This window comes from Amblyraja radiata, chromosome 10 (genome assembly GCF_010909765.2).
Source record: "Amblyraja radiata isolate CabotCenter1 chromosome 10, sAmbRad1.1.pri, whole genome shotgun sequence".
In the NCBI taxonomy this organism is placed as follows: domain Eukaryota; kingdom Metazoa; phylum Chordata; class Chondrichthyes; order Rajiformes; family Rajidae; genus Amblyraja; species Amblyraja radiata.
In genome coordinates this window covers 40359241-40385664 of record NC_045965.1, presented here as the reverse complement: position 1 = coordinate 40385664, position 26424 = coordinate 40359241, and the positions used below count along the sequence as shown (strand labels likewise).

Below are 26424 nucleotides of genomic sequence, written 5' to 3'. Positions count from 1 at the left end.
AAAGGAAAAACCTAGAAAGACATTTTTACCATTCATATGAAATTAATTTTAAAGATTAAATAGATGGAAATTTGCTTCAGATTCCACATGCATCATTTATAATAAACAGCAATATCGATAACTAAATACTTGCTTCACTTACTACAGAATTGAGTTCCCTTTACAGTGAGGTTATTCATTGTTGAATCTATAAATAATACAAATGTTATAACATGGAAATAGGCCAATGGCAGTCCATCTACATCAGTGCTTACATGTTATGCAAGCAAATAGCTTGAACCATACTTTATCCACCAATATTCACTCCATCCAAACTAATCTTGAACATCGGCGCAATTTCTGAATTGCTCAAAAAACCTAGCAAAGAATTTCAATCTCACATTGCTGTGTACTGACCTGTCCACTCTTTAGATCTACAATGCCTCCTTCTTGACAACACTCAACCACAGGAAGCATTCTGCTTTGGAGACACAGGAGACTGTAGATGCTGTAATCTTGAGCAAAAATAAAAGTGCTGGAGGAACTCCGAGGCATAGACATTTCAGGTGGGGAATCTTCTTGAGATGAATCAGTCTGAAGAAGGATCCCAACCCAAAATCTTATGTTCATTCCCTCCATAGATGCTGCCAGACCCACTGAATTCCCCACTTAGATTTTTGCTCAGTCTACTTTTGTTTGTCTGAAAGTCATTTAATTTATCCGATCTCTGCATCACCCCATAACCTGCATCGCATGAATTTTTAAAATGATCACTTTTCTTCTTTTTTCTTTTTCAAACATCCTAATGTGTCATACTAGGTATGTTACAATACTTACCTTCAGCGGCGCTGCAGTTCTGCCACTGGCCGTGTGCGCGATTTTGACGCCTTTGAGGGGGGGGCGGGGTTAAAACGCGTTTTTTTCCTACCTTGTCCTGGATTATATTTTGTTGGAGTGCAAGCTTTTGCTGAAGAATTGTTCCGACGGCCGTTCTGTGTATTTTTTTTTTTTTAAATCGCCCGACAAGTTCAGCGCTGGAGTCATTTTAAAATCAGCTTCTAAAGCCGTCAACGCCGACAACGGGGACGGATTTCAGGTATGGGACAGGTAAAGGAAAGCCGTTTATTTTATGTATAAAAGTGCTCCTTAAGATGCCTTTAATTCACATTTTACGTTGCGAAACGGTGATTTTTCCCCCCATACAAACCGGCAGTATTTTTCCTGCCGATATGGGGATTAAATTCACCGCAACGTTCCAAATGGTCGCGTTCCAGAAAAACCCACTCGCAAGATGATTTAAATGGCCATTAATTTACAGGTATTAAACATTAAATTCCTTCCATTTGGCCTGTAAATCCATGACAATGAGATTTAAAAATTATTTTATATTGTGAATTCTTGTGTGAATGTTATTTGGACACTTAGGCTGTTTAAAAATGTTAATCTATTCTTAAGAAATGGATACATGTTTAGTAATTGAATTTTGTAATTAGCTACAATTAGGTAACTAACTAATTATATGCTTTAATTTCAAGTCATCTAAGTAAGATTGTTTCAAATTTGTTTCAGAATGCTTCAATCTATAATAACTGAAAATTTCTTTCAGTTCTCTTAATTTTTAATAAAGTTATGGGCTTTTGACTGTCCTCGATAACAGCTTTTGTGTTAAGTCAATGGAAAAGCAATAGGGAACAAGATGCTAATTTCAGAGTATGAAAATGGCCATAACTTTTTTAATACTGAAGATATGAAAGTGAATTAGGTGTCAAATTAAACTTCTTTTTATGCTTTATCTGATGGGATAAATTACAGACTTGATTTTTTTAATCTCAAAATTTTGTAACATTGCTAGTCATACCCTCTCCAACATCTGCCATTTGCCTGAAGACTATTGCTACATTCAGCAACTCCGTCTCAATGGAAGCAAAAATCTACAATTCTATTCATGTTTTATAGTCTCACCAAAAGGAAGTGGTGCCCATGTCAATATTCTCCCATGTCACTTTGTTCTTTCACAGCATTAAACTAACTAGAATCGAAAAAGTGCGCCTCTTTTGAAAGCAGACTTCTATCAAGCATTTTTTTTAAACCCTTTCCACCCTTATGAAAATGCTTTTGTAGTTTCCTTTGATGTTTAGCTATTTCTTTTATATTAGTGCCACCTTTTAAGTCAAACAACTCTCTCTAACTAAGTCAGATTAGTGAACATCGTATCGAGTTCTAAACCCCAGGTGAAGCACCCCCATCCCAATCATGCTCTAAAATACGTTTAACTCTGAAATGAAAGTAAAGCATTTGCTGCCCTTTCTTTCGTTCCACTTTCCTCACTCTTCCTTCAGTCGCCCTAGTAGTACATTGTCAAAGACATTCATAAAGTCCTTAACATAGAGATTCTACAATATGGCACAACATTAACGTGAACTACACATCTTGCTTCTCAGACTATCATTTTCCTTCTCAACCCATCATGCATACGAGTTAGGTTTAGAGATACAGCGCGGAAACAGGCCCTTCAGCCCATCGTGTCCGTGCCGACCAGCGATCCCTGCACATTAACACTACCCTAGGGACAATTTACATTTTTATACCAAGCCATTTAACCTACAAACCTGTATGTCAGGAGTGGTTTGGAGTGCGTCTATGCATATGTTGAACAAATGCAGTGATGGATGCCGAACTCAAAGATCTACAGTTAGATTCCTTACCATGCACCACATGTCTAATAGACACCCATAAACATTATGCATGTGTGACCCATGAATAACAGAGGGCATGCTTGTAAAGTCAGGCCACGTCATGAATATATTAGCTTAACAGGTATATCCCTGTGGATGGAGCCCAGCACTGGGAATCAACTTTAAATAAAACATGACACCTATGCTGGCTTTCCACAATACTTTCCAAGGCTCTGAATCTAACACCCATCCAATGCCAGCAACCAAACACATCCCTCACCATGACTCAGATCTCCTTGGGGATTCAGTAGTTTCCACATCGTCCAACTTGATATTCCCCACATCATTCCGCTGTCTTAACCCGACAACCCTTCAGGCATTTCTCTCTTGCACAGAAATATATTAACAATTTCCTTTATTTAAAGCTAAACAAAAGAGGACTAATTTACATAGAACAGTACAGTACAGGCATAGGCCCTTCAGCCCACAATGTTTATGCTGAACGTGATGCCAAGAACAACTCTTATCAGCATGCACATAATCCATATCCATATCCCTATCAAAAAGTCTTAAATACCATCATCATATCTGCCTTCACCATCACTCCGACAGAGCGTTCCAGGCACTCACCACCCTCTGGGCAAAAAAAACAAACTTGCCCCACACATCTCCTTTAAACTTTGACCCTCTCACCTTAAAGCTATGCCCTCTAGTATTAGATTTTTCCATTCTTGGAAAAAGATTCTCACATCTACCCATAATTTTGCATACTCTATCAGGTCACCCCGTAATCTCCAGCGTTCCAGGGAAAACAATCCAAGCTTTCCCTACAGCCATTACCCCTTAATCCAGGTATCATTTTGGTAATCCTCCTCTGCACTCTTTCCAAAAGGAATCTCTCCCCAAGGAGATCATTCCTGCAACTGAGCTGCACGCAATAATCAAAAAGCAGTTTAACACAATTCCTATGAAGTCACATCATGATTTCCTGATTATTATACTCAATGCCCTGACCAGTGAAGGACCACATGCCTTCTTTACCTCTCTATCTACATGGTTTGCCATTTTCAGGGAATTTGCAATCTATGACAATGCAGCGGATTTTCCATTGCTACAAAAATACTGAACACCCATCCCGAACATGCAGTATATTTAGCAGGGGCCCCAGACACAGTCTTTAGCTGAAAGCCATCACTGAGCTTGCCGCACACAGAGAATGGTTTTGACAGTTGGTGTGAACCCACCACCAGCTTCACCAGTTGTCAGTGTTATGAAAGGGTGTGAATATCTTAGATATTCACAAACATTCAATCACACTTGAGGCTTGTCAAAAAATACAAAGAAAGCACATACTAACAAAAAAAAGCATTTAAACCAAGTATAATCAGAAAAGTGCAAAAGTGCCACCTCCCTGCCAACTGCCACTTTCTTCAATTTATTTGTGGAATTAGGCCAAGTTTAACTTGACTCCGGTTTGGTGAGCAGGTTTCCCAGTCCAAGAGTTGGGAACCCAAGAAAAATCCTCATGTAGTGCCCTCCATAATGTTTGGGACAAAGACCCGTCATTTATTTATTTGCCTCTGTACTCCACAATTTGAGATTTGTAATAGAAAAAAAAAATCACATGTGGTTAAAGTGCACATTGTCTGAAAAGGATATTGTTATACATTTTGATTTCACCATGTAGAAATGACAACTGTGTTGACAATCTGACCATGTGCACTTTAACCACATGTGATTTTTTTCTATTACAAATCTCAAATTGTGGAGTACAGAGGCAAATAAATAAATTATGGGTCTTTGGCCCAAACATTATGGAGGGCACTGTAGCTCAGTGGAAGAGGAGACACCACCACTGGCTTCAGCCCACACCCAAAATGGAAGTCAAGACTTCTGTGGAGAAATGCAGGCAAGGTGGGCTAGAAAGATTTGGCCCGATAGCTCAGATGAACAGAGTGCAACTTATCCACGTTTGCCAATAGTACAAAGTTAAATGGGAAAATGAGTTACAAGGAGGTTGCAAATTGATATAGACAGCTTAAGTAATAGGCAAGAACAATGCAGATGTATTGGACTGTGAAAATATGACTTAAATCGGTTTGCTGGATGAATTGGAAAAATTTGTAAATGTTCATGTGAAGGAGGATATGAGAGTACAAGAAATAAATGAAGTTAATGAGCAGTTATATATCGGCTTTTCCCACAAAGATACTACGGTATCTTGCTGTTACTGTGCTGTAAAACCGTGTCTGGAGTACTGTGATTTTGATCAATTTGACCAAGGTCCATTTGCAGCTTTAATGGGAACCAAGTAGATTTTTCAAGTCATAAAGCGCAGAAACTTGCCATCGGACATGACACTCGCCGTTGATGTTAATTTATATTCACCCATTTATTTTATTCTCCACACACTCCTATCAACTCCTTACAAAACCCGTCACTCAGCAACACACTGGAGCTGATTAGCCCATCAAGTCATAAATGTTTTGGAGACAAAATGCTGGAGTAACAGCGGAACAGGCAGCATCTCTGGAGAGAAGGAAATGGGTGACGTTTTGGGTCGAAAGAAGAAGGGTCTCAACCCGAAAAGTCACCCATTCCTTCTGTCCAGAGATGCTGCCTATCCCGCTGAGTTACTCCAGCATTTTGTGTCTATCTTTGTTTTAAACCAGCATCTACAGTTCCTTCCTACACATAAATGTTTGGGATGTAGGAGGGAACTGGTGCAATCAATGCTGTCACAGGGAGAACATGCAAACTACACATAGACAGTACAGGGCATTAAATCATTAGGAACTTGATTTAACTCATTCACCATAAATCATTAAACTGTGTGTCTAAATACAAAATCACAAGCTCAGTAATAATCTTAACTTAATTCAGGCACTGTAAAACAGGTAAAGTTTACTACTCGCGTTAATTCACACATAATCGAGGTTGTAGAAATTCACATTCATTTACTTAATTTCATAAAAGAACCTTCGTACCTCAAATGTTAAAACCAATAATACCTTAATTATTATAAACTCATATCTTAGATTTACAATTTTATCACTTGTCAGCCAAACAGGAACAGCAGGACACTTAAATTAAAAAAAGAGTGATGGCTATTCTCAAGAAGAATTACCACTACAATTCTAGCATTGGTGAAAAGTGATCGTAATGCATTAGAATTTTGTTACACTTTTAAGATTTTTTACTAGTTTTGAGCCAGCATTAAACGTTTCTACAGAACTTCAGCCTAACTTGTATCTCCAAGAAAAATGCAACAGGAGGAAAGAAAGCGCTGCTGAGAGCACTGACTATCAGTGTATTCGCTGTGCATATTCAGTTACACCAAAGCAAATGGTATCGACATTGTGCAGAACACAAATTTCTCCTACTGTAGCCTTCTTGTTGATACTGTCATTTGCACAGATGCTACAAACTGTATTGTTATATCTTAACGAAAGCTATTAATCTTGTGTTCCTTGCATTCTATAGTCATTTTATAGTCATGTGTGTTCTCATCCTTATGACTTCCATGATAATGCTATCATCCTGTATATGTGTTTCCAAACAATAAGGTCTTATTTTTTACTTTGGCAGGTGGTCTCCTCCCTATAAACTCCCTGCCTCCCTAACCTTCATTCATGTAATGGAAAATTACTAACCATGTGTTTTACGGCTGTTTATGCGTATAAAGATATGTGTGAATTCTCTGTATTGTCAGTCAGAAATAGCACCGGCATTTGCTTGGGTCTTTCTCTCACCATGGTGACAAGTAAAGCTATTGCAGAGATTTTCTGACTCTTTGATTTATTTGAGCATAAACATTCAGGTTATATCTTTAATACTGTTGCTGGTGTAGTGGGGAAAAATATTTCTAACATAATTGGCGCCCAACGTGAGGCCCCAATACCTCTGTTGCCAAGAGCGCTCACATTTAAGGATTTGTGGAAGGTGGAAACAGAGTGACGGGGTCCAATTGATACAGACGAGATAAACCTGAATGTTCCGTAGGAGGGGCTCCCGGGTTGTAATTTTGACTTTGCCGAGTTGTATTTTGTTACCTTCCTCGGAGACAAGAGACGACGTACAGAATTGTCGGGGACAATTGGAGAGAGTAGTTGGACTACTCCGGCGACAGGATCGCCAAAGGTAAGAAGTCTGGGACTTCAGAGTCAAGTTGGACTTGACAGGGAAAATGTATAGTCGTAAGTCTCGAGGAGAGAATCAAAATGGGCTCGACAAACTCGAAAGGTTATGAAAGTGATGAGAAATGTATGTTTATACAAAGTAAGCATAATTGTAAGTACTTAAACATGTGGTAAGATTTTAGTGGTAAGTTACTTGTTGATGATTGTTGTAAACTAATGTCTGCCATTGCAAGAGATGCCACTCAACAGCGGACAGACAAGGAGAAGTTGGGGTACCAAGAGGCGAGAATCTGGCAAGGCAAGGCCAGAAAGAGAAAAAGACGGAGGCACCTACCACGGCGTATCTACAGAAAGGAGACAATGAAATATTCTACCGATCACCACCGGCTACGCCAGCACCACCACTTGGGATGGCAAGTGCCCCCCTCCATATACAGGAGGAGGAGTGGCCTCGCCACCAGTGGGAGAAGGGGAAGCCTCAGGACTACCGACAACGATGGTCCAAGTCCATGGGGCGCAGAATGTTCCACAACAACCAGGTTTGCAAAATCAGAGTGTCACCCGAACAGGTAGACCTTACAGCCCCTTTGTAGGTAATGTGGTAAATCTAGCCGATGGAGTAAGCCACCCCCTTAGTTCTATAGCACCAAATTTAAATGGTCTTGATGGGGGAGGGATTTACCCTATGATTGCAATGCCAAATCCAGACACCAACGTGGGTGGGACGATATATGTGTACCGTCCGTGGAACAACAAAGACGTAAAAAGGGCCGTAGAGGGCATTCCCTATCCACGAGACAGTTTTGCAAGGTGGCAGCATGATTTTGGAAACCTGGTTGTCAGTCATCGTTTAAATGGTGGGATGGAATACAAAGGCATTGAACGACGTAAAAGATTGGGCGGTTCATGCTGAGGAAAACATAAATAGATAAGAAAACAACAACAAAAAAATGTCTATCTGGCAGACGTGGAGGAGATGGACGATAATATGGTCTCAGCATACTACCAACAGAGGGGAAACCCGAGGGGGCGAGGTAGAGGCCGAGGAAGGGGCGGGGGGGGGGGGATGGAGAACCCCTAAAGGAAATGGATGTTTCGTATGTGGGAAACTCGACCATTGGGCTCGAGACTGCCCACAGGCGAAAAGGGGTCCCGTAGAAGGGGGCGAGGAGGGAGACCCAAGACCCCGTGCCCGGGAACAAGCATGACTGACGGAAGTTAGCCAAGGGGGGTGGGTAGAGATAGAGGACAAAGATTCAGATTCTGATTCCAATCAAGACGCACCCTCCGACTCAAGCACCCTCCATGTATTGGATCTGGAATGTATATTGCATGTCTTGCGAGATTTTGTGAAACCAACAATAAGTTTAATTGTTAGTGGAAAGAAATTAACCTTCCTGTGTGAAAGTGGAGCATGCAAGACAGTTATCACAAAAGACGACGAGCCCCCGGGAACGGTCTATTCCAAAGATTCAATAACAGTCAAGTCCGCCACCGGACACACCAATGTAGAATACCTGACCGAACTATTACAGTTCAAAGAACCCCTGTCCAACTACAAATGGGAAGAGCAGGTACTAGTGTCCGCCACATGTCCAGTAAACCTCTTGGGAAGAGATGTTATGATGGGACTGAAAATAGGTGTCATGCCCATGGCACAAGGAATGAGGGCGGTACGTCTAGCGCCAGGCAATGCTGACATAATGGTTCAAGAAGGGGCGGGCGAACCCCACTACTATTACACCATCAACCTGGCAAAAAAAACAAAAAAAAACGGACCGGTGGCAATCGGGGACGAATTGATTAGAGAAGTAAAGGGAAAAATTCCTCCAGAAACTATCTTACATAGACCTGGAGAATTGCATTGTACCATGTGGTTTAAATATACCACGGGGCCAGACAAAAATTATGAGAAAAAGTTCATGAAAGAACCATGTTCCACTGTGACACTGACCTACCTGTACTGGGACGAACAAGGGAACGCAGCCGCCGCTGTCAAATTGAGTAAACAGGACTACGAGTTATTCAGGGGATATCCCTCCCGGCCACATGTGTCAGTATCCAAGAAACAAGGAGGGAGATGGAGATACTTGGGGAAGCTGGTGGCAAAAGGGAAGCAGAACAAAAGTGGAAAGCTGTGAATGAAGGAAGACAGGTGTTCCGAGGGGACGATACAAAAATATTCACCCGCACGTTGAATTGGACAACGAGGGGAATGAAAGGGGTCCACCTAACTGAAGGAAGGGGATGATTGGATGAGGATGGAGGATGGTCCAGGACCTGCAGGCGGTAAATTGCGCAGTAATTCCCAGGGCTCCATGCGTCCCAGACCCCAGCACCCTTTTAAGTGACATCCACCCCACTCATAAGTACTTCACCGTTATTGACTTGGCAAACGCTTTCTTCTCCATTCCAGTACATCCTGAGTGCCAGTTCTGGTTCACCTTCACGTTTGAGGGGAAGAGGTGGACATATACCAGATTGCCGCAGGGGTATACCGAGAGTCCGACCATTTTTTCTATGGCCATGGGCTCTAATCTGGAAAGATTCACACCCCCCCGAGAATGTAAAATCCTACTATATGTGGACGACATCCTAGTTTGCACTCCAACCCTAGAAGACTGTAAGGAAGATACCGTATGTCTATTAGAGTTCCTGTCAGAACAAGGTCATAAAGTAAGCAAAGGAAAATTGCAACTGTGTAAGGAAAAGGTGAAGTACCTGGGGCATGACATACTCCAGGAAGGACGGGAACTGGATGAAAACCGTAAGTTGGGAATGCTTGCCGCCCCAAAGCCCAATACCAAGAAGGAAATTATGCAGTTCCTTGGTATGGCTAACTATTGTCGGCAGTGGATCACAAGTTATGCTGAAATGATCGGACCACTGCTAGAACTTATCTATCACCAACCTATGGCGGCGAGGGAAAAGATAACATGGACAAGGGAAGGGGAGCAAGCCTTTGAACAGGTAAAGAGAGCACTGGTATCATCCACAGTACTAGCCCTGCCAAACTCAGAGAAAACATTCATCCAAACTGTCGACAGTAAAAAGGGATACATGACATCCGTCCTCTTGCAGGAGCATGGAGGAAAGCTGAGACCAATAGCATATTACTCGACCAAACTGGACCAACTTGCTCGGGCTCTACCAACGTGCCTCCAAGCAGTAATAGCAGCAGCGCTGGCGGTACAAGCCTCCGCCACAATCGTTTTGTATCGACCAATGGTGTTAAGAGTACCCCACGCTGTGTCGATTCTATTATTACAACAAAAGATATCACACTTGTCGCCAGCACGACATCTGTCCCGCATGGCCATCTTGCTGTCACAACCTAACCTGACAATCGAGCGATGTACGACTCTAAATCCAGCCACGCTGATGCCAACTGAGGAAGACGGGGAGCCACATAACTGCCTGGATGAGACGGATAAATTAGTGATGCCAAGACCAGATCTGAACGACGTGGCACTGGGAAACCCGGACTTAACCCTGAATGTTGATGGATCCTGCAAGAAGAATGAGACGGGAATTAACCAGTCCGGTTACGCAGTAGTCACCGACACCAAGAAATTGAAGGCACAACCATTACCAGCCCACTACTCGGCTCAGGCCGCTGAATTAGTGGCCCTCATCGAAGCATGCAAGATGGGGAAAGGAAAGAGAATAAATATCTATACGGACAGCGCATACACCTTCTCGACGGTACACGTCTTCGCCGCTCAATGGAGAAATAGAGGGATGGTCACCTCCACGGGTAAACCAATCCTGCATAAACACCTCATTCTCGACCTGTTGGACGCAGTCCTGCTACCAAAAGCCATAGCCATCTGCAAATGTGCGGCCCACACTAAAGGAAAAGATCCAATTAGTAATGGAAACCGCAGAGCAGACACCGCGGCAAAGGAAGCAGCCCAAGGAGGAGTGAGAGAGGAAGAGGTGATGGGACTAGAAATACAGGAGGTGGACCATGAAGTCCTTTCAAACATGCAAAATGCGGCGCCACCAACAGAAAAGCACAAGTGGAACAGAGGTGGGAAACAGGACGACGGAATGTGGAGACACAAGGACGGACGCCTGATACTCCCAAAATCTCTATTTCGGTATGCGTGTATAATGAGTCATGGGGTAACCCATGTCTCAACAGGAGGAATGATACAGATAATCGAAAAAGTATTCAAGACATATGGATTCACCAGTTATGCCAAAAGATATTGTGAGACATGTGAGATATGTGCCCAGGTACAATCCACAGGGGGGATTGAAACAGAAACCAGGGAAAGGTCCACGACCTAAATACGCATTTCAAATTTTAAATATGGATTTTATTGAATTGAGCCCCTTGCAAGGAAAGAAATACTGTTTAGAGATTATTGATGTATTTTCCCGATGGGTCGAAGTTTTTCCCTCTGCCAAAGCGGACGCGTTGACAGTGGCAAAGGTTCTCCTTCGGGACATCATGCCAAGGTTTGGGATCCCAGAAAGGATCTATAGTGATAATGGTAGCCATTTTGTGAATGAAATAATAGAGAACACAAACCCTAAACATACAAGTAAAACACCATTGTTCCTACCATCCCCAATCGGCAGGGCTGGTGGAAAGGACCAATGGGACCATAAAAAGCAAATTAAGAAAGGCAATGGCTGAGACTGGATTCACATGGATAGATTGCCTTCCACTGGTAATGCTAAATATGAGAATGTTGCCAAGCGTAAGGGGAATATCCCCATATGAAATACTGTATCAAAAAATATTGTCATTTCTGCATTAACTTCCTTCGTAGTGATTACAGGAGTATTGGCTGGATTGAGATGCTGTAATAATTCCCTGCGTTCGAGGGCTGGCTCAAAAACTAATAGAAACAGCTCTTACAAAGAAAATGCAGATGGTATTCGAGTTGATTCCTCAGGAGATTGAGGAAGAAGAAGTGGTCTTTGATCTAATAAATGCCTTCATGGCCTGAACGGACCCCCGCTGATGAACAGATTGCATAGATTCAGGAGAAAGTGCAATGTTGTGAGGGAACCAGGGAAGTGTTCGGAACAGGGGAATTTTTTTTGGAAATTGTTAATAATTTGTTGGAAAATTGTAAAAATAGGAGGAAAATGATAGAAAAATTCATTCCTATTAGCTATCCCTAATCTGAGGAAAGACATTCTTGCCATAGAGGGAGTACAGAGAAGGTTCACCAGACTGATTCCTGGGATGGCAGGACTTTCATATGAGGAAAGACTGGATAGACTCGGCTTGTACACGTTGGAATTCAGAAGACTGAGGGGGGATCTTATAGAAACTTACAAAATTCTTAAGGGGTTGGACAGGCTAGATGCAGGAAGATTATTCCCGATGTTGGGGAAGTCCAGAACTAGGGGTCACAGTTTAAGGATAAGAGGGAAGAATTTTAGGACCGAGATGAGGAAATCATTTTTTACACAGAGAGTGGTGAATCTGTGGAATTCTCTGCCACAGAAGGTAGTTGAGGCCAGTTCATTGGCTATATTTAAGAGGGGGTTAGATGTGGCCCTTGTGGCTAAAGGGATCAGGGGGTATGGAGAGAAGGCAGGGATGGGATACTGAGTTGGATGATCAGCCATGATCATATCAAATGGCAGTGCAGACTCGAAGGGCCGAATGGCCTACTCCTGCACCTATTTTCTATGTTTCTATGTTTCTATCGGGACTGTACCTTTAATTAATGCTTTAAAGATGTTAGCATGTAGTAAAAACAATCTTTTGCAGTAATCCGGCAGAATGGATCACAAATCGGCCTTGCAGTAGCTGAGAGAACATAGATAAGAACTGTTCTCATCCTTATGACATTCCATGATAATGCTATCATCCTGTATATGTGTTTCCAAACAATAAGGTCTTATTTTTTACTTTGGCAGGTGGTCTCCTCCCTATAAACTCCCTGCCTCCCTAACCTTCATTCATGTAATGGAAAATTACTAACCATGTGTTTTACGGCTGTTTATGAGTATAAAGATATGTGTGAATTCTCTGTATTGTCAGTCAGAAGTAGCACCGGCATTTGCTTGGGTCTTTCTCTCACCATGGTGACAAGTAAAGCTATTGCAGAGATTTTCTGACTCTTTGATTTATTTGAGCATAAACATTCAGGTTATATCTTTAATACTGTTGCTGGTGTAGTGGGGAAAAATATTTCTAACAATGTGGAAACAGGCCCTTCGGGCCACGCTAATCCCACCTGCCCACATTTGGTCCATATCCCTCCAAACCTGTCCTATCCATATACCTAACTGTTTCTTAAATGTTGGGATAGTTCCTGCCTCAACTCCTTCCTCCGGCATCTTGTTCCATACACCCACCACCATTTGTGTGAAAATGTTACCCCTCAGATTCTTATTAAATCTTTTCCCCTTCACATTAAACCTATATCCTTTGGTACTCCATTAACCTACTCTGGGCAAGAGACTCAAGAAATACAGACGCTGACACAAATACAAGGCAAGACGTAGATCACACCTTCCCTAGCCAACAATGGGCCTACCTGGGTACCACCCTGCCCAAGGTCTTCACCCACCCTCTCACTTCCAGGTCTGAAGAAGGGTCCCGACCTGGAACATCACCTATTCTTTTTCTCCAGACATGCTGCTTGACCCACTATGTTACTCCAGCACTTTGTGCCTATCTCAGGAGAAACATACAACCGGATTAGACAGAGTATGCAAGATAGTAAAGGATGATAAGGCAACTACTATGGAAGAACATCCAAAATAGAATTTATAATTTTTGTTGGAATTGACAGAGTGGATGGAAGATAAAGCAGCATAACAAAAAAAAAAGTTTAGCACACGCACTGCTGCAATTCAAACGACTTTTTGTGTAAAGGGTAACCCGCTATGAATACTCATGTTGGATATGAATTAGTTCCAAAGATATTGAACAGTGTAGGAATTTTCAGTACAGTGTTAGGGAATGAAAGTATAGTGTTAATTATAGACTAAAAGCAGTCAAGGAGCATGATACAATGCCAATTCAACCATTTTACCCTTGCACAGTATATGCAATTCACCACAATTTTTTCGTGCAAATTCACCCACTCCATCCCCAATCATATAAATGGAATTCCAAGACATAAATTAATCGGCTTCTATCATCCTTTCTGGAAGTGCACTATAACTATTAAAAATCTTATTTTCGAAGGATCTTAAGCTTCAAAGGCTTTGAATTTAATTAACTCCCTCCAACACCCGTCCAATATTACACAGAATTTACCAAATTTCTGTCAATGTTTCTTCCTACAATATGCATAGCAAAACTAATCTCTTCATCAATTCTGTGTCAAGTTTTGGTTGATAATGCTTTTGAGAATCATCTTGGGGCACTCCACTACATTAAACCAGTGCTGACATAAATACAAGACTTCTTGCAATTAAGATAATAAACATTTTTTCAGAACAGTCATCATCAGACAGAATATTGCTCTTTAGCCACACTATATTTTTAAATACAGTCAATAAGATTTCAGAGACTGAAGGGTAAATGTTGAAGCAGCTAAGGGACTGATGATTTACAAATTATTCATGAGACAGGGAACTGCAGATGCTGGTTTACAAATAAAAGGAAAAGTACAAGAGTAACTCAGCAGGTCAGGCAGCATTACAGGAAAACATGGGTAGGCAACATTTCTGGTCGGGACCCTTCTTCAGACAGAGCCATTTGCTTCTTCCTCAGTCTGAAGAAGTGTCCCGATCCAAAACATCGCCCATCCATGTTCTCTAGAGATGCTGCTTGACCCATTGAGTTACTCCAGCAATGTGTCTAGAAATTCTGCAGCCTTGATTATAGAAACATAGAAAATAGGTGCAGGAGTAGGCCATTCGACCCTTCGAGCCAGCACCACCATTCAATATGATCATGGCTGATCATCCAAAATCTGTACCCCATTCCGGCTTTCTCCCCCATATCCTTTGACTCCCTTAGCCCTAAGAGCTAAATCTAACTCTCTTGAAAACATCCAGTGAATTGGCCTCCACTGCATTCTGTGGCCGAGAATTCCATAGATTCACAACTCTCTGGATGAAAAGAGTTCTCATCTCAGTCCTAAATGGCCTAACCCTTATTCTTAAACTGTGACCCCTGGTTCTGGACTCTCCCAACATAGGGAACATTTTTCCTGCATCTACCCTGTCTAATCCTCTAATTTTATATGTTTCTATAAGATAGCCTCTCATCCTTCTAAATTCCAGCGAATACAAGCCCAGTTGACTCATTCTTTCATCATATACCAGTCCCGCCGTCCCGGGAATTAACCCGGTGAACTTACACTGCACTCTCTCAATGGCAAGAATGTCCTTCCTCAAATTAGGAGACCAAAATTGCACACAATACTCCAGGTGCAGTCTCACCAGGACCCTGTACAACTGCAGTAGGACCTCCTTGCTCCTAAACTAAAATCCTCTCGCAGTGAAGCTTTCTTCACTGCCTTCTATACCTGCATGCTTGCTTTCAGTAACTGATGTACAATGCATACTTACCTTCAGTGACTGATGTACATACAATAGAATGCTGGAAATAATTTAAAGCAAACCTGTGTGCTTTTAGACATATTTTCATTAGTTCCAACAGGTTTGGGAGTGGGAAAATATTGCTTTTATTTTTAAAAGTGCAAAATATTGTTCAACAAATGACCAACTCATTAATCAATTAGTACCAAACAAAATAATGGCATTTACTTGAAGCAACATATTTCTTTTTTTAGGTGACTCATCTTAATCAAATAGTTCACATATTTGATCCACTATTAAGAAACTGCTAAGTATAAACCTAATTAGGTTTGCAATCAAAACCCTTTGATTAAACCCTAAAATGCTGTGTCATTAAAAAAGGATATTTTGTGTTTATTTCACTGTTACCTACCATTAGCAAGTGGTGCATGACCAGGTGAAAGCAGGAGTCCACACAGGAGATGCAGTTCTCCAACCTCATTCTCCCCGGGCCTCGATTCCACTTCACCTTGCTATCTGCATTCCTTGGGCACCACAATACTGACCCTTTGCTAAACCATTTTGGTGACCCTTGCTTTTTATAAACCCCCCACCTCCAATTTGAAAGCCACTTCTCTAAAGTATTGGATAGATTGTGCCTTTTAACAAAACAACAGCGTAAATATAGAAAGGAAAGATGGTGTTTTACTTACTTCTGACTTTTTTGACAACATTAAGAATGGTCTATGACTTAATAAAGGGGATTGGAAAACTTCTTAGGACACCATTTACAAGAATGTTTAAGAATTCTTGAAAGTCTACATGGAATACTTTATTGTAAGCGAGAAGCTGCAGAAAATAGGTCATAGGTGAATAGTAAACATTAAAAATACGAATTAAAGTTATTTGACATTCACTTTCACCTGAGTAGAGGGAAGAGTTCATGAGAATGTTTATAATTTCATTTGCTCAATAACCTAAAAATTAATCTAAGGTTGCCAAATTGTTGATCGCAATAAGGAACAAAGGAAATGAGAAAAAGCCAGTAGGTTATACCATTAGAAAATATTGCAACACAAATTTAAATACAAAATATTGCAAATTCATCAAACTCTATATGATGATTTTAGGATTAAAAAGGGGGTAAAGTTGAAGTTAAAATTGCTTTTTAACATTGGCTTGTCAGACAGTAAAAACAACAGTTAAAGGCAGAATTGATGATCAGCCTTATAAAGTGATGTAGATATCCAATTTTAAAATGGATGTTGGGGGAAAAAAACAAGAGATTTAGACTGGTTGGTAATGACTACTTACACAATTATGAAAAATATGACTATTCTGTGGGCAAAATTCAACAATTCAAAATTGCGATTAATGGGAGACTCAGATGAGGATCAGAAAATAGTAGAAGGCATGTACATTTTAATTTCCAACCAGAACAAAATCTTAAGTCGTGATATGCATGAATTGTTAAAAGTTATAAAAAGGCATTGGATAGGACAGTTTGAAGTCCAGTGTTTCATTCTATTCACCATGACTTGGCCCATCCGGTTGCATAACTGCTCCCAGAAGAGCATTCCCAGTCTTAAAAAAAAAATTCTGGAATGCTGGAAATACTCGGCAGGTCAGGCAGCATCTATGGAGATAGAAATAGTTAACATTTCAAGTCGATGCCCTTTCATCAGCTCAGCTGAATATTCCCAGAACTTAGTTTTCATTTCAGATATCCAGCATTCTCATTTTCTCCACCTCCGACCTGTCCCATTCCCACTAACCAACTTCCTTTTGAAAGCATTAATTGATTGCGTTTCCACTATCCTTACACATAATTACCTCGATCCTAACCACGGCTAGTAAGAATTTTCCTCACATGTTCCTTGCACAATCAGCCAATTGGAAGAGCTTTCAACTATTTATCTGGCCTATGCCAATTATAAACATATAATTCTTATCAAGTTTCTTCACAGTCTTCTTTGTTCCAGGAAAACAACCCCAGCTTCTCCATACCAAACTTACAGCAGAAATCCCATTCCCGAAAACTTTCTTGTAAAAAAATTCTGAGTCCTTCCGGTTATTCCTAAAGTGTGCAGCTACCATTGGACAGATTACTCCGGTTAAGGCGAACTACAATTTGTACATGTTCAGCATAACTTTTTTTAAATTTATGAATCCAAAGATCTAGTATGTTTTGCTAACCATCTACCAGATGAGCTGTAGATGGGATTTTTTAAATGGACCAAAATAGGTGGCACTGGACAGATGGAAAGTGGATTAAAAAATGGGGTTTAAAAAAAAGCAAGCAGCAAGTTTTTAAAAAATGGGAGGGTGCAGAAACACAATGATTAAAGAATTTAATGGTACATATAAAATAATACAAAATAACACTGAAAATAAGACAGAAGAGAAAGACAAAAGAACATAATGTTAGAGCTTGCTCAGAAGATTGGACGTGTTACTCTTTCATGAGATATTATTTGCACACATATTCAGGAGACAATTGGTTTGCAGTTTTTTTAATCATTGCCAATAATTAAAGCTGGTCAAAGTTTTATTACATCCTTTAGAAATCATGTATTAACTAGTCTTTAATTATATGTTTTTAATATAAAATGAATTCTGTGCAAGAATTTGCACATCTATTCCCCTGTGTGTAATATGTTTTGAGGTTCAGGATACAAGAAAAAAGATAAAACACCCTACCAAAAAGCAAGGATGCAAAGTTAAGAAGATGAAAAATGAAAATAAAACTGATGGAGGAGTAATAGAAGCAAAACTTCAAATAAAATAGTTCTACAATCCCAAAAACTTGGTTGTCAAGATGCTAATTTTTCATCCTACATACCGGCTCTTCAGCAAGTTTCTCCAGTTGCTGGATGTAAGGGCTAATGAGGGAGTGCAGGTTCCTAAGGATTTCCTCCACCTGAAGAGCAGAGAGCAGGAATCCTAACGCCTGCATCAGCCACATACACTGACTTGTCTAAAAAGGAAAAAAGGAAAAGCTCAATGATGACAAACTTTAAAAAAATCATAATTTAGCATTTTGCAACACCAAAAAATAATGTATTTTATAAAAGTAAATATTTACCAAAAACTGCCTCAAAACAAACCACCAGAACAAAACAAGTAAAATCAAACAATTAACATTGTGGAATCTGGGCAACTTCTGGATTTTGAAATACATACAAATGCTGATTGGTCACATTCTGAAATGTGCTGTGGGAGCTTTGAACAGCCCACACTCAATATTACATACTCACCTATCATTTTCAGTAAATTATTTAATAAACATTGTTGGACAGATTCCCCCAACCCCATCCCTCCCCTCATCAGCTGGCTCTGCAGTCTAGTCATTCAGTGCAAGTCTTGCTCATTGATTTATCATTTACCAGTAATGTTTAAAATGACTTAAAATAGATTTGTAGATGGAAATTACAGAAGATACACGGCTCATTTTGTACCATGCGGCATTATTTATGTTGTATAAAGTTTAAACTTTCCACTTTTTTGCACTAAAATTAATTTTATATAAATGCTAGGATGAACACATTTATTAAATACTATGTACTAAATCAACATATTTAATCCAGATGTATAGGGCATTTAAAACATTACCATTTAAAGCAGCTTGGTATTAATTTTACATTTATCTTCATAAAGAGTGAAAGAAGAAAATGTGATGGAGAGAGAAATAAGCACAAAAAGTTATATCAGAGTTTTAACTGTCATCAGGAAATCTTAATCAACTGACCTTATGAATTTGCTTCATTAAAACTTCCTATGGAAAACAACAACAAAAAAGAAAATACCAGTTATCATTTGTTACAATGCAAGAACCTACCTAATAGCTGCCTTTCATTTAATCTCAGGCCTGACAAGTGTTTCACTGAAAATTCCAAACTGGTCAACTAATTAAAAGTAATAATTAAATGAATGTATCACATTATTAAAGACACATAGATGGAAAATAGATATGAACAAAATTCTAGAGAAATATACCCGTTTAATCTATTTCACTAGAACTGCAGCTCGTATTCTATTGATTTTTCAATAATGCTTCTAACAGAACACAGCAATCTTTACTCATTTTTGATTCGGCACATATTTATTTCACAGTTTATAATATAACAAAAAATAGAAATATGCCAAAGTGGGCCTCAATCAATTGGCAAGGACTTCACAGTGCAAGGTTCTTTTCATTAGAATATATTCATAGTGCTTCCAAAAGTGCATGATAAACACCGGACCATTGTTAGTGATGGAATTTTAGAAGAATTCCTTGATCCATATAAATTTCTTGCATCTCTCAGTGAATTTTTAACCTCAGACATGACCAAAGCAAATACCATTAACTATTTTGCAGCAGACTCTATGAAAAGTCTTTCGGTTTTTCTAAATAAGTGACGTAGCTCACACATATAGCCATGCAGAGAAATTACATTTTCTATTACAGGTGCACAACCTTTTATCCGAAAGCCTTGGGACCAGACACTTTTCGTAATTCAGAATTTGTCGGCCTTCGGAATGGAAATTTTTTAGCGTAGATTTTAATGGCTGGCTCAGTGGTAGAGTGCTCGGCCCATATCCGCAAGGTCGCGAGTTTGCGCCTTGATCCCGGCAGTTACTCGGTCGCGAGTTTGAGTCTTCAATGTCGTTTTTTCTTGCAGAATAAATGTCTGTATGAAATGCAGTGTAGGAGAGGTGTACTGACTGTGTGGGCAGAACTTTGGAAGTGATTGCCCACCAGTCTAAAAAGCCGCTGTCTCCCTGTCCCTGAGATAGCAGGGGGCGATGAAACAGCACAATACCCCCCTCCCCCTCCAACTCCAGAGGAATCCGCTCCCCGATGGGCCGCTACGGCGACAAGTGGCAGTTTGCCCACAGCCCGAGCTGCGCCCCCTCATCCGCCACCCCAAGAACAAGACGTACCTTGCACACCATCAGCTTCTGCCCCTACGTGTTCCTCTGGAGTTGGAGCGGGGCTGGACGGGAGTTGCTGCTGGCTGTGGGTCTCTGGGATCTCCGTGCTTGCAGTGGGCCTGGGGGTCGGTGTCCCGTTGGTCCTGACGTCTCCGGCCACCCCCCTGGACTGGAGCTGAGACTGGGAACTGTACCGCCCTTGCCCCCTCCCTCTGCAACTGCAAACAACCCCACTCTCCTGCAAGGGCGGTACAGTTCCCGGAGGATGGCAGGTGGCCGGAGACGTCAGGACCAACAGGAACCCGCTCCCCGATGCTGCCTACGACGCCCCGAGCTGCGCCCCGTCATCCGCAACCCAGGTTCCTCTGTAGTTGGAGCGGGGCTGGGCTAGGCTGCTGTTGGCTGTGGGTCTCTGGGATCTCCGTGCTTGCAGTGGGCCTGGGGTCGGTGTCCCGATGAGGGGGCGCAGCTCGGGGAACGGCTTCTGGTGGTCCTGACGTCTCTGGCCAGTTTGCAGTTTTCCTCTGGAGTTGGAACGGGGCTGGGCTGCTGCTGGCTGTGGGTCTCTGGGATCTCCGTGCTTGCAGTGGGCACTGACCCGCTGGCATCACCGACGTGAAGACAGTGCAAAGCCCTCGCGCCGGTGCAATGAGCGGGGAGCTGGAGAGGGGAGGGAAGGGGTCACACACATGGCCGGGAAGCAGAGGGGTGTAGGTGGGGTGAGACTGAAGGGAGCGACAATCTGCTGCTGCCTGCCCGCTGAGTTAAAAAGTTCCCATGCAAGACTCACGATACACTGTGTATCGTGAGTCTACCGTGGGAACTTTTTAACTCAGCGGGCAGGCAGCAGCATATTGTCAATTATTAACCCTCCCGCGCAATATACCCTCACCTTCTCTTTTATGAATGGGGATTTAGTTCCCCTTTCTTCGAGGATCGACCGGAGGTTCCGCTGTCACCTCTGCGGGCCGCCCTCGGTGAACGTTTTCAAGGACCTTTCTTCAAGGACCGAAAAAATGTCCGCTATTCGGAGGTTTTCGTTATTTGGATCTTCGGATAAAAGGTTGTGCACCTGTATAGCCAAAGAATACTGCGCACAATTTCTAAAATAGCAAAACCTTTAGTTTAGTCTTTCAAATGTAAAGAGATACAGTAACTTGTTGCAGTAAATATAGTCATTAAATCTCTGCAATCATTACCTGAGAAACAGCCACAATATTTGCAGCATAGGGAGGTAGGTCATACTTGCATTCTCTACAGATCTTCTTCAGTGTGGAAACACTGGATATGGAAAGCTCTGGGTTGCCCAAAGCATGCAATACCAGTGGCAATACACTGTTAATCATCACTGGGTGATCAGCTAGCCATTCGGCCAATGCACCTACAAAAGAAATTGATGGATTTAGAACAGCAAGTTGTACCTGTCAAAATCACATTGAAACAGCAACCAACTAGAGCAACCATTATAAGAATGTAGAAACAAGGAACTGCAGATGCTGGTTTACAATAAAACATGGAAAGTGCTGGAGTAACTCAGTAGGTCAGGCAGAATCTCTGAAGAACATTGATTGGTTGACGTTCCAGGTCTGAATTGTAGACCCAGAACGTCTGATTGTAGGAGGGGTGGTGGGGGGGGGGGGGGGAAGAAAGCTGGAAGAAAGGAGTGGCAGGGCAAAAGATGTCAGGCAATGGATGGATACAGGTGAATGTTGATAGGCAGATGGTTAAACAAAGGCCAGATGAAAAGACAGAAGTTGTGAGACAAAAGGATTGAAGAGTTGCCAATGTCTCCCCTGTGGTTGAGACAGAGGGATCAAGAAAGGGGAGAGAAGTGTCAGAGATAGTCCAGGTGAACTTGAGGGAAGGGTGGAAGTTAGCGTAAAGTTAATGAAGTCAGCAAGTTCTGCAGAAGTGTGGGAGGCAGTCGGTGATGTAGCAGAAAAAGAGTTGGGTATGGTGCCAGTGTACATTTGGAACGTGGATTATTCCACACAACAGACTAAAAGGCAGGCATACAGCGCCCTCCATAATGTTTGTGACAAAGACCCATCATTTATTTATTTGCATCTGTACTCCACAATTTGAGATTTGTAATAGAAAAAAAATCACATGTGGTTAAAGTGCACATTGTTAGATTTTAGTAAAGGCCATTTTTATGCATTTTGGTTTCACCATGTAGAAATCACAGCAGTGTTTATACATAGTCTCCCCCATTTCAGGGCACCATAATGATTGGGACACAGCAATGTCATGTAAAGGAAAGTAGTCATGTTTAGTATTTTGTTGCATATCCTTTGCATGCAATCTGTTGCTTGAAGTGCGATCCATGGACATCACCAGTTGCTGGGTGTCTTCTCTGATGAAGCTCTGCCAGGCCTGTATTGCAGCCATCTTTAGCTTATGCCTGTTTTGGGGGCTAGCTCAATTGGGTTCAGATCGGGTGATTGACTTGGCCGCTCAAGAATTGACCATTTTTTAGCTTTGAAAAACTCCTTTATTGCTTTAGAGGTATGTTTGGGATCATTGTCTTGCCGTAGAATGAACCGCCGGCCAATGAGTTTTGAGGCATTTGTTTGAACTTGAGCAGATAGGATGTGTCTATACACTTCAGAATTCATTATGCTACTACCATCAGCAGTTGTATCATCATTGAAGATAAGTGAGCCAGTACCTTCAGCAGCCATACATGCCCCGGCCATAACACCCCCCCCCCCCCCCTCACCATGTTTCACAGATGAGGTGGTATTGTTTGGATCTTGGGCAGTTCCTTCTCTCCTCCATACTTTGCTCTTGCCATCACTCTGATATAAGCTCATCTTCGTTTAATCTGTCCACAAGACCTTTTTCCAGAACTGTGGTTGCCCTTTAAAGTACTTCTTGGCAAACTGTAACCTGGCCATCCTATTTTGCAACTAACCAGTGGTATGCATCTTGCAGTGTAGCCTCTGTATTTATGTTCATGAAGTCTTCTGCGGATAGTGGTCATTGACAAATCCACACCTGACTCCTGAAGAGTGTTTCTGATCTGTCGGACAGGTGTTTGGGGATTTTTGTTTATTATAGAGAGAATTCCTCTGTCATCAGCTGTGGAGATCTTCCTTGGCCTACTAGTCCCATTGCAATTAGTAAGCTCTTTCTTCTTAATGATGTTCCAAACAGTTGATTTTGGTAAGCCTAGCGTTTGGTTGACGTCTCTAAGTTTTATTCTTGTTTCTCAATCTCACATTGGCGTCTTTGACTTTCATTAGCACAACTTCGGTCCTCATGTTGATAAAGAGCAGCAAAAGTTTCCAAAGGTGATGGAAAGACTGGAGGAAAGACTCCTTCTTCTTCTTCTATGTGGTGTTTTTTGGCGGTTGGCAAACAACTTTTTTGGTGCATTACCGCCACCAACTGGCATGGAGTGTGGATCAAACAACACCATTACATATACTAATAACCTATATCCTTCCGAACAAATTGGTTACCCTAAGAAAATGCAACAGGATTTGATAGCACTTATATGAACTTCCTTGCAAAATATCTACCAAATCAAATTGTATTCTTTCTTTTCTGAACTGCTCACTCATCCGTTCTCTCTCCTCCTCATACCTCTCACAATGTACAATGACATGCTCTATTGTCTCTTCTTGCCCACAGTATTCACATCTACCTGTATTATGCTTGCCTATTATAAAAAGTGTACTGTTCAGACCAGTGTGTCCAAATCTAATTCTTGAGATTACTGTCTCCTCTTTTCTGTTTTTTCCTGCACATCTCATTTCTCCCACTTTCCTCTGGACTCTGTAGAACCACCGTCCTTTCCGCTCTTCATCCCATTGCTTTTGCCATCTTTCCTTCAGTCTTTGCTTAATAATGTCTTTGATTTCAGTTTTACCTATGTTAATACTTAAATCAATTTTACTTCTTTTTGCTACCTCTTTTGCTACCTTATCTGCCATTTCGTTTCCTCTAATGCCAATGTGTGCTGGTACCCATAAAAATATGACTGTAAGCCCCATCATTTGAATTCTGAATAGTGTTTGTTGTATTTCAATCAAAATGTCTGGTCTACTGTCTGAATGGCTGTGCTGTAAACTCTTTATTGCTAAACCTGAATCTGAGCAAATAACTGTCCTTAAAGGCCTAGTATCCTCGACCCACTGTACCGCTAACAATATTGCAATCATTTCACCTGTGTATACTGATACCTCATTATTGATCCTCTTCCCTACTTTGATGTGAAATTCTGGTACAATAAATGCTACTCCTACTTTATCTACTGAATCTTTTGATGCATCTGTATAAATTTGGACAAAACTGTAGTATCTGTCAATGTATTCCTGTATGATGACTGAATTATACCTATGTTGTTTTTCCTTGTTTTCCTGTTCTAATGTTGTAAAGTCTACTGTTGCATCTGGAAGTATCCAAGGTGGAATTGAAGGTAATGGAACTGTTGGAACCACATTTAATTGTGCTATGCCGATTTGTACTGCTCTCTGGGTCACTGTCCATCCAAAACTTTTTGTTTCCCTTCTCTCCTTTTCCCAGCATGGTTTGATAGTAACTTGTGCTGGGTGTTCTTGACTCTGGCCCTGTAGGTTAATCCAGTAATTTAATGAAAGCTGTATCCTTCTCATCTCTAGAGGCATCTCCCCCATTTCAACCTGTAATGCTGCTGTTGGAGTTGTTTTTATTGCACCTGTACATATTCTCAATGCCTGATATTGAATGTTGTCTATTTTCTTAAGAGAAGTACTTGATGCGGACCCATACACCACACAACCATAATCTAACACAGATCTAATTAACCCATTGTATATAGCCTTCAAAGCTTTCCTACCTGCCCCCCAATCACATCCAACTAAACATCTCATTACATTAAGTATCTTCTTACATTTGTCCACTACTTTCTGAATATGAACTATCCACGTAATCCTCTCATCAAACCATAAACCTAAAAATTTATAGTATTTTACTCTCTCCAATTTCTGGTTATATAATTTTAGTTTAACCTCACTACCAATTTCCTTCCTAGTAAAAAACATTATCTTTGTCTTTTCCACAGAAAATTTGAATCCCCATTTATAAGACCACTCTTGTACCTTTATTATAGCCCTCTGTAGTTTCTGCACAATAAACTTCACATTTCTCCCCCTTTTCCAGATTGCCCCATCATCCGCAAACAGTGAAACTCCCATTTCATTTACAATTTCATCATACACATCATTTATCATTACTAAAAATAGTAAAGGACTTATTATGCTCCCTTGAGGTGTTCCATTTACAATATCTAATGTTCCTGAGTATTGATTTCCAACTCGTACTGGAGGAAAGACTAGGTGCTGAGAGCTCTCTTATACCTGCATTAAGGAGGCAATTAAACACACCTGAGCAATTACAAAAACCTGTGAAGCCATGTGTCCCAAACATTATGGTGCCCTGAAAAAGACTATGTATAAACACTGCTACAACTTCTACATAGTGAAACCAAAATGTATAAAAATGGCCTTTATAAAAATCTGACAATGTGCACTTTAACCACATGTCATTCTTTCTGTTACTAATCTCAAATTGTGGCAAATAAATAAATGATGAGTCTTTGTCGCAAACATTATGGAGGGCACTGTAGCTGGGCCAATGCGAGTGCCCATGGCGACACCTTCAATGTGAAGAAAGTGAGAGGAAACAAAAAGGAAGTTGCGTGTCAGGACAAATTCCGCCATGCAAAGGATAGTGCTAATATACGGAAATTAATTGGGTCTCCGGTCAAGGAAGAACCAGAGGGCCTTGCGATATTCCTGTAAAAGGACTGAGCATACATGGTAAAGCTGAATCAATGGGGGCCTAGAAATTGAAAGTTATCGAAGAGTTGAAGGCATGCAAGATGTCTCAGCTGTAGCCTGGAAGGGACTGGACAAGAGGGGATAGGATGGAATCAACCCGTCTCTCCCAACCCAACCCACTCCCTCCCCAGGTACTTTCCCCAGCAACTGCAGGAAATCTAACACCCATCCCCATACCTCCTCCCTCACTTCCATCCAGGGATCCCATCAGACCTTCCAGGTCAGACACAGCTTCATGTGCACCTCCTCTAACCTGGCCGAGTGCCTTGATGTCACAATGTAGCCTCCTGTACATCAGTAAGACCAAGTGTAGACTCAGTGACCGTTTCACTAAACACTTGCGTTCGGTCCGCCAAGTCAACTGGATCTCCTAATTGGTAACCATTTTATCTCCTCTTCCCATTCTGTGCTGGGGCACCTCCATAGCCAGTGAGG

General features: G+C 41.3%; 1 protein-coding gene across 1 annotated transcript in view; it reads right to left on the bottom strand.

Moving 5' to 3' along the window:
* Nucleotides 1-26424, bottom strand: part of ipo13 (importin 13) — a 118493-nt gene that overhangs the window by 40820 nt on the left and 51249 nt on the right. Inside the window, exons 8-10 of the mRNA XM_033028636.1 lie at nucleotides 21361-21542; nucleotides 18993-19019; nucleotides 18087-18221 (exon numbers count right to left, since the gene is read on the bottom strand). Coding sequence (XP_032884527.1) covers nucleotides 18087-18221; nucleotides 18993-19019; nucleotides 21361-21542 — 344 coding nt within the window. The remainder of the gene's footprint in view (nucleotides 1-18086; nucleotides 18222-18992; nucleotides 19020-21360; nucleotides 21543-26424) is intronic.